The 9,351-nt window shown below is 43.3% G+C and overlaps 2 protein-coding genes across 2 annotated transcripts; both read right to left on the reverse strand.

Moving 5' to 3' along the window:
- On the reverse strand, positions 1-5,855 carry LOC129601603 (TGF-beta-activated kinase 1 and MAP3K7-binding protein 1-like). The gene is made up of 8 exons (XM_055500452.1): positions 5,496-5,855; positions 5,231-5,367; positions 4,403-4,512; positions 3,346-3,582; positions 2,430-2,649; positions 1,341-1,448; positions 1,157-1,274; positions 1-625 (listed from the first exon to the last, which is right to left on the reverse strand). Exons 1-8 carry the CDS (start codon positions 5,568-5,570, stop codon positions 263-265), a joined length of 1,368 nt encoding a protein of 455 aa, XP_055356427.1. The 5' UTR covers positions 5,571-5,855; the 3' UTR covers positions 1-262.
- A 596-nt stretch (positions 5,856-6,451) lies between these two features.
- Positions 6,452-9,351, reverse strand: LOC129601604 (uncharacterized). Its single transcript, XM_055500454.1, has 2 exons — positions 8,430-9,351; positions 6,452-8,114 (listed from the first exon to the last, which is right to left on the reverse strand). Exons 1-2 carry the CDS (start codon positions 9,165-9,167, stop codon positions 6,855-6,857), a joined length of 1,998 nt encoding a protein of 665 aa, XP_055356429.1. The 5' UTR covers positions 9,168-9,351; the 3' UTR covers positions 6,452-6,854.

The raw sequence follows: 9,351 nt of genomic DNA on the forward strand, positions 1-9,351 counted from the left end.
TAAATGACTGACTTTTATGGCACAGAACACGAGGAACACTGCACAAAACACGTAAAACCGATCGACACGGCAGTATCCCTGAACTATCAACCGTAAACCTGGATACAGCGCGACGATTCAAAAAAAGCAGATTCAATCCATCCTCACAATCAGACCAATAAAAAACCGGACAGATTCTACCAGAACACCGGGAAGACACTCGAGAAAACCACACAGTTCACCGGGAAAAACAGCGTTTCGCAAACAGAAATTCATTCTGCGTTCATTCATCACTGTCCGTCCACTCGAAATCCGTATCCACCGACGCCAACTCGGCAAAATCCACATACGGATCAATGTACTCGAAGCCCTCGGCGTCCAGTTCGGCGGGGCGAAGGATCGGCGGCGACAGGCTGTCGGCGTCGGTCTCCACCGTCTCTGTCAGCTGCTCGGAGGCGGAACGGCGCAGACCGGGATTGAAGAGGGCCGCGGAGGGAAAGCCCAGATCACTGGCAATCCGCGGCGGCGGCGTGCTGGGCTGTACGTCGCTGCGGTCCAGACCGAAGTTGCGGATCAACAGGGTCATCTCCTCGCGACGGAAAAAGTCCTTGCCGGCGGCGTACGCGGCGGCATGCCGGCTGCAAACCTGCAGGAAATTATTGTCAAAATTTTTTCGCTTGTTTTATAAAATCTAAAACGCCGTTTTAATTTCATATTATATTTCAACGCTCTATTTAGGCATCGTTTTGTAACAACTTGCTCGTGAATTTCCGATTCGAAAATCAATTATAAGCTGCACAATGTACGAAACAACATAAAAAATTAAGAAAACCCTAAAAAAAACATGAAGTCGAAACAAGGAACGGAAAAGCAAGCTTCAAATTGGCAAAAACATGATTATGCATTTTCAAACAGAATAAACTAATAATTATGATGTATTGATGTAATGTAAAGAGGAAACGAAGTACAGACCAAGCAGTGACAAATCTTAGATGATTTTCGAGAGAATTAATAAAAGAAAAATCCTCTCTTCTTTCGGATTATTATACAACAGAAGGGATACAAAATTACAAACATAAAAATTCTGCAGCATTAGCAGAGGAAAATTTCCATCGAAGATTAAAAATTGTCGGCACACCGTAACTAGTAACTACATGTATAAGACCACCCGGCTTACTTCTTCTAGAACAGCTTGAGCAACGTCGTGCAATGATTTGTCGGAACAGAGCTGCGTGGCAATCATTTTGGCAATATCCTCCTCAACATTTTCGGATCCAGAACATTCATACCACGATCTGTTAAAATTTATTCCACGGTTTAACTTCATGTATTCCTAAGTGATCCAGTGAGAAATTAGTTACTTGTACAGTCCACTTGACATGAGATAAATGAATCCGCGATAATTTGCATTGATCGGTAATCCACCAATAATTTCCGGGTCGCAAATTATCGGGGAATTTACTGCCGGTCTGAAAATGGAATTGATGTTACTGTCAATAGCCTGGTATGGTAAAAATAGCAAAGTCTTCTTCTTGATAAATTAATATGCAGTATTACAAAAATACCGAACTTATGTTTAGAATTTACTGGTAGATAAGCATTTTCTAATTTATCCACATTTTACTCAGACAACCGCTTCAATTATCAAAAGCCACTAAATTATTTTCTCCGTTTTAGATCATAAAACGCGAGTTGCATCCGCCAGAACAAAATAAGTCCAACAAAACAAAAATAATTTCTAAATAAAAATACCTACTGTAATACAATGTAATAAATATTGTAATACAAACGTACTGCAATACGAGCAAACGCAATAAAAATAAATGTAATAAAAAATACAAATGTACAAATGTTATAAAAATACAAAAGTAATTAAGAACAGAATAAAACCAATTTTAGCCCTAACCAGTTTAAATTTTGGAAATGGCTATTCTCACCACCCTGGCACCTCCTTCGACTATTCTCACCACCTTTCACCGCCTTCTGGCTATTCGCACCCCTTTTTTAAAAATATTTTTTGCACCACCTTTGGCTATTGTCACCACATTTTTACACCTCCTTTCGACAGAGACTCTTCCCAACTCCTTATACATTTTACTAATATTATCATGTTAAAAAATGCGTAAAGTTGCTACGGAAATCTTTTTTTTAAAATGAGAGTATTGTAAATGATATTTGTATAACATTATGCATTCATGACCTTTAGAGGCCGGGACAAGTAAAACCGGTAATATTTTCGCAAGAGGTGTGCAATGGGGGTGGTAACAGTCAAAAGGGGGTGTAAAGATTATTGTAAAAAAGGTGGTGCGAATAGACAAAAGGCGGTGAAAAGTGGTGAGAATAGCCAAATGGTGGTGTCAGGTGGTGGGAATAGCCACACCCTTAAATTTTTTTGTTACCAACGACAACCAAAGATGCAAGAGCTTCCGTAACGCGATTGCTCAACATACCGTAAAATGTCAAAGGTCTGATACTGTTTCTTCAGGGCATAATTGCCGATGCAGCGTGTCAGTTTGAGGGGCTGTCGCTGTTTCAGTTCATTCACATCCAGTCCCAGCAAGCTCAAACGCAGTGCCTCATCGTCACTATCGATGTTATGCTGAATTCCCACGGTCCGCGCCGTCAGCTCCCCATTCGGCTTTAGGTAACACAGCACCGCCACCGTATCGCCTGCAAGTTTCAAAACATTTTAATTTTTTTTGCACTGAAAACTAGTCCAGCTTATTTAATTCTAAACACAGTCATCTAAGATAAGAAAACAAGTTTGCTGTTACGGTAATGGAGCCAATTGAACCAATAAAGATTAAACTGACACAAATCATTCAAAACTATTATTCGCATAATTAAACTCTGACTAATTTTCCTGCGCTTTCGCAAACAGCAATTAATCAGAAATACACAGATTAAATATGACCCACCACAGGTACAATAAATCACACAATTAAACTCTCAATGATGGAAAACTGCCTTTGCAGTAGAAATTAATCAGCAATACGTGAAAGACATACTTTTACAGGTTCATACACAATTGTGACAACAAAGCTGCTGAGTAAACGAACAACATTGTAAAATGCATTTAATTATTTAAAGGGTAAATTGACAGAAATTATTTTTTTATAGTTATATGGTGTTTTCTGTACTGCATCATTTGCATGCGCAGTTTGCCGGTTTTGATCATATAAAAGGAAGTACTACTGCTGCATTAATTAAAAGCTGCCTTGTATCTCCCTAAACTCCGTTTATTTACCAATTTTATTTTATTTTTTAACAATTTGCATAACGTTTAACAATTTTTTAACAATTTTTATTTATTTTTCACCAATTTTTTAACTTCCCGTCCGGAAAAGTAAGGGCAAGATTACGTACCACAATGTGCAAAATACAGTTTCCCATGGCAGTAGATGGCCATGACGGCCGTCGTCCCCCCGGCCATGGGATTCGGCACCACCGTGTCGTTCTTGCCCGGCCGCGTCTTGGGACTGAAGGGACCGGTGGCGTTGTAGGGCGGACTGGCGCTCTCCTCCAGACTGTCAAAGAACTTCTCCTCCACCATTAGGAAGGCATTGCTGACGACGTTGCGCACCTCTTCGTCGTCGATGGGCCCTGTGGACAGAGAGTGTTCAGCACTTGTTCATTGTGACTCATGCCTATCTGCCGGTAAGTGTTGCCATGTTTGGCAGACACCGTCGTCGTGATCGGTTGGACAATAGACCGGCGCGGATTAGTAATGGTGTGTTGGCTGCCAAAAAGACTGTTTCATTCAACGATTATCATCTGTTGTTAACCCGGTTTTTGTCTGGCCAAACGGTGATTGGCATGGTATGCACTGTACCGTTCATAGAAAATTTACTGGATTTCGTCTCGTCAACACCGGAACAAAAATCTTAATTAAAATAAAATCCAGTTACGGATTAAAAATTAAAATTTAATTTTTATTTGAACAATTAACCAGGAAAAGGGAATCAAAGATTTAAAATTTTCATGACCGCAAAACAAAATCACGATGACCATTACGATATAAGCGCGGAAACAAAAAAAAAGAGAAAGCGGAAAACATTCATTCCGCAGCCAGATTTAAGATTCGTTACGAAAACCGTGTTGAACGCATTCGTGGGGAAATTAGCCATAACTCTACGATGCAACCATGCTTTCTGAATTAACCACAGCACTGCACTGACTGCAGATCACCTTTCCATCACTAACATTCATCTTCATTTTCCAATAGTTTCTTATGTAAAGTTTCGCCAAAAAGTGAGCCTATCAGTAAGATGCACGTGCCAATATATGAATACTTTACGCAAGTACTGTATGGCTATAATTTCCATACAAATTACTTTGTTCTGGAGTGCGCTGCAGCGACAGCTACGCATTCACGGCGGCGGTCGACCAATAAAAAATCTTACTCAGCAGATTTCACAAGTACCTTCGAGCTGGCCGAGAAGAAGCTCAAGAGGAAACTGCTGGGCAGCGAACTGGGATGCCTTCGATCCGTCATGTCCGTCGAAGATGCTGTACAGGTGGATATCGTTCACTCTGCAAGGACAAGTAACACACGGGCTGTATATATTGTTTCACCTGGAGAAACAGGCACAAGACTGCGTAATCCTGCCGATGCAGCATTTTATACGATTTAAAGGCACCGTTAAGTTATTCAAGTGCACCTGAATGACCGGTGAGCACACAAATTAAATTCTAAAATGCAAACAAAACCCGGGAATTCTAATCCTCCCGAATAACCAATACGAATAATACGTAAAAAATTCCGTAGTGCAGCATGAAAAAAAATTGCAAAAAGTGAGCAACAGGGTGACAATGGTGCGGCATCCGGTGAGGTGGTGAAGAGAAGGAATAACACCAACCAAAACAGATGACAATGAATTATAGTACACTACTCATTTTTTCCCATACCGCTACCATTCCGAAGTCCAACAGATTTCACAAAAAATAATTCCACAAAATTAGAATTATCAATATTATTTACTGGAAGGACGATTTAGAAATTTATCACGGATTTTTCCCCTCTTTGTAGCAATTATTTACACAAATACAGCATCTTCTACTCTAGTTATTTGCCCTTATTTTCTCATCTTATTTTTGATTTTTCCGTGCAGTTACTTTTAAAAAAATACGCGGTATTCATTAAACTATTAAACAAGTATTAGTTTTAAAAATACATGATCATAAATTAATTTTACACTGAAGAGCACTCTCCATAGTCTCCATAGATGCGTTGTGATAAGTAGTCGCTCACCGATAGCTGATAACGCGATCCTCATCCACACCGTCCTCCATGGTAAAATGCGCGCCATCCCCGCGGTACAGACACTTGCGGGTGCATCCTACCCCGGCCTCCTCCGACCACTTGATATCGATGACGCTCCGTCCATCCTATCAACCGCAACACCACAAAATCGAAGTAACGTCGAGTTTGCAGGACGTCGAGAAAAGAACTGCATAGCGAGGGGAACTCAAGTGAAAATTCCTCGCTCCCCTTCTGCGTCATGTCAAACATTTACCATATCCCTCATCTGGCGGCCGTCAGCCACCGCCGTATGCATCGGCGGTACCAGCAGCTCCGTACGGAAGCGCATATGCCGGGCAATCCACGCAGACGAGGAGCAGACAAAAAATGGGATCAGAAATCAACAAAAATAAAAAGTGAAGTCGGATTTAGTGCGCACGTGGTCGCTAACGATACACGCGCGGAGATTTTCAGCCCAGTAATCCAGCCATCCAGTATCCGATGTTTTTGCGAAACATATCCAGAAAGTATCTTATTATATCAAAATATTTCTACAACCAGCATCCAGGATGACTAAAAATCCGAAAACTAGAAAACGACCAATTTCACGCTTGATCACTCATGTTCGTGTGTTGTGCAGCTCTGCTTTTTAGCCAGAAGCCAAGCATTTGCTGGCATTTCGCATTAAGAGTGAACACTGCATCGCGCAGCGTGCCGAGCTATGGCTCATTCGTATCCGCTAGGATTTTGGTGTTAGTCAGGATCCGGCTTCAACCCAACGCAAATCGAAGTATTTCGTTTAATTTCATATGTGCCAGCTTGAATAAAAACTGAACAATGAAAAAACATTTTTTCATAAGAAGTATTTTTGATTGAACATCTTGTTAACCATGATAAATCATGAGCCAAACACATCACTTCCGGCGGAGGTGGAGAACGCCTCTGCCATCTTCGCCACGCGCACTGCATATCGAGGGCAGTCCAAAGAACGATGATTCACTCAAAAGACTGAATGATTCACCTGAAATGCGATGTAATGCGTACATACGTCGACGTCAAGGAAAACAGCCTCGTCCAGCTGGCAACTCCGAATTTTGTGATTTCGTTACAGAAAATGTTGTATGACAGTATGGCATTACATGATTATGACCTGTTTATACTTTATACATCTACAGTAAAAAACAACCTTTATTGCTTATTGCGATATTGTTATCTCCCGGCATTGATCATGAAGAATAAGGTTTGCCAGCAACGAAGTATAAAGTCTCCCAAACATTGTTAAGTCTCCCAGCGTTAAAGAATCAAGTTATCCAGCATAATTATTAAGGATTAAGGAACAATGTCTGCCGGCACTGAAGAAAACATCCCGAAGAATTAAAATCTCCCACCTTTAAAAAATAAAGGATCTTCCGCCAATGAAGCAAAATTAATCGTACCCATTACAGTCGCCCGGAATAATATTTAATTACTTATTACTGAGTAGTATGTATGTACCGTATTTGCATAAACATTATCAGTTAGGGTAACAAACCAGCAGGATTCCCGTTGGGGATCTAAATCATCAGATTCTCTAATCACATCATCGTCCTCTATCAGTTTTTTTGTTAACTGCAGAGTATAATGTAAACCGGCCTTAGGTTTTGGCCTGCATTAGGTCATGCAGCACGACCATTTCCGGCGAGTACACCTTCATCGCCCAGCTCAGCACACCCCGTCCCGGAGGTCGCTGTGGCTTATCTAGCCAGATCGTCGAATCGTCCATCGGCAGCGGCATTCCCTCAACCTTTCCGGATCCTCCTAGCCCCGTCACCCCAGACCAATTTCCCACCGAATGAACATTCTCTGGCGTCCTTTTCGCACAAGGGCGACGGAACGACAGGACATCCCCGATGATGAAACTCTGGAATTTTTCCGGGATCTTCAACGCCTGAACATCCCGGACGAAATGCGCCGACCCGATACACTGGCGGATCGAACAGCGGGCTAAATCCTGCAAGGTCACCTCGTACGCCAACACCTTCTGAAAGTATTTCCCGTATTTGCCGAACCGTCCCAAGAATTCTCCCGCATTCCCATTGTCCTGCACCATACGAATTAATTTGTCCACAGGAACGTTGTTCAGGATACGGAGGAACTGCAGCACCTCCGCACATTCCAGCACGTAACGTTTCCACGGTTTCTTAATCATCACCGGGATGCCGCCCTGACAGCCGACATCCAGACTGATCCGTGCCGGTGACAATGTGAAGAGCGACGCGATCTGTTGACCATACGACACATACCCGGAAATTTTAATCAATTCCTTCACAATCGCGGTTAAATAGTACCATTTCCCGGTACGCGACAGCAGCGCCACCTGCTGCATTCCCAGCGGGGTGTCATTCAGGCGCAGATCAAACCCGTGTTCCTGTATCGCACGGATACAGAACGATAAATACGCGGTCCAGTGCTCGTAGGAGAATCCAGCCAACCGACGCAGATCACATAAACGGTGCAAGATGCGTTTGGTTACATGCTGCGTCAGCACCGCTTCCGCCACGTAGAAATAGCCAATGCTGGTGTTGAGCCAGGTAGAGACGCTGACACTGGGCCCCGGGAGGAGCATGGCTTTGGGGAAGCCGGAATAGGCGGTTAGGGCGGCGCCGGTTTTAATCAGCTGGTTTAGATGGGGATTGGTCAAAAAGAGCTGTATTGCCATAGGAGCGCAGGATAACAGTAAATCGAAGAAGACGCGCCACAGCCGCTCAGCCAGATGGTTGTACTGCTTTTTCGGAAGGGGGATCGTGTCGAATAAGAGTGTAATCAATTCATCCGGCGATGGAATGTTGGATAAACTGTATTTGCTGGTAATTTGTGCCCTCGATAAACCCCGAAAAAATAACGATCCATCAACCTGTGAAACAATAATCGAAAATAATTATAAAGGTCACCTCCATCAGTTCCATGCACTTTGGAGTTTTGGTACGCATTCCATTTTCGTTAAATTTGCCGATATTTAAAAACTAAATAATTTAAAGTACTTGTGTAAACAGTAATAAATTTATAGAAAATGAATACGGTAAAGGAAGATTTTATGTACTTCGAAGTAAAAGTAAAAAGCAAGTCAGGCAAGGTAGCGTCAGTACATGCAGATATATAAACAGGTTAGCGTCGTTACATATATAAAAAAGTACGGTTGCGAATTGGCGATACGCCTTTTTTTACCTGCCTTCGCCTTGTCCAGCGCTTCTTCAATACACTTCCTGCGGAAGAGCACCAAATTCTTTATTACAGCAAACCGAAATTCCCTCCCGACGGCGTTTCCCCGTGCGCACACGGCCCGCGCCACCATCAGCATCATCTCCCGTTTGGCCAGCGAATCCCTTAACAGCGCCAGTTTGACAAAGACACACAATCCGAAATCCATATCCCACAGGGGCACCACCTTGGCCCAGTTGAAACCGTCCTTCCACGCCCCTTTTCCCATACACACAAACCCATCCTCCGGGCTACTCTGCAGCTTGGTGGCCACCGAGAACCCTGAGCGCAGCACCGCCCGCAGGGTCTTGGGGTTCTCCGTGTCCACGGCGGTCAGGATGCCTTCCAGACACCACGGACAGTGGCCGGGGCGGTAGTCGAGATCTCGGTGGCAGCCGGCGCTTTTGGCGTCGTAGGGACTGGCCTGGATTTCCTGGAAGATGTCAAAGTGGAGGAGGTGGCGCGCCAGGAGCGCGGCGGGTGACCTTTGCAGCTGCGGGAGATGGTGGTGCAGACAGTGTTTGCGGAGAAGGTTCTTGGTGGAGAAGCGCGACTGACCGTGGAAGCTGTCGTTTTGGATGCGGTCCAGAAGAGCGACATACTTGGCGTGGAGTGATGATGACCTTTGGGACTGGTGTCGAGATGCTCGAGAACCAGACAATCTCACAGGATGGCGTTGCTTTTCGAATTTAACAATTAGATTGTGCATGTCTTTCTTATCCTTTATCAAAATGAAATACGGACATTCGTCAGGTTATACTTTTTATCATTATTTTAGTTATTGATAGCTTACTGTAGAGTAGTACTTAAAATGACTTATATCGATAAATCGTTGCAGTGGAAGACTTCAAGAGCATCTGCAAGGCTCGTTACTTGTGAAATCTGGTAATCCG

The sequence above is a fragment of the Paramacrobiotus metropolitanus genome, unplaced genomic scaffold (genome assembly GCF_019649055.1).
Source record: "Paramacrobiotus metropolitanus isolate TYO unplaced genomic scaffold, Prichtersi_v1.0 Parri_scaffold0000254, whole genome shotgun sequence".
Lineage (NCBI taxonomy): Eukaryota > Metazoa > Tardigrada > Eutardigrada > Parachela > Macrobiotidae > Paramacrobiotus > Paramacrobiotus metropolitanus.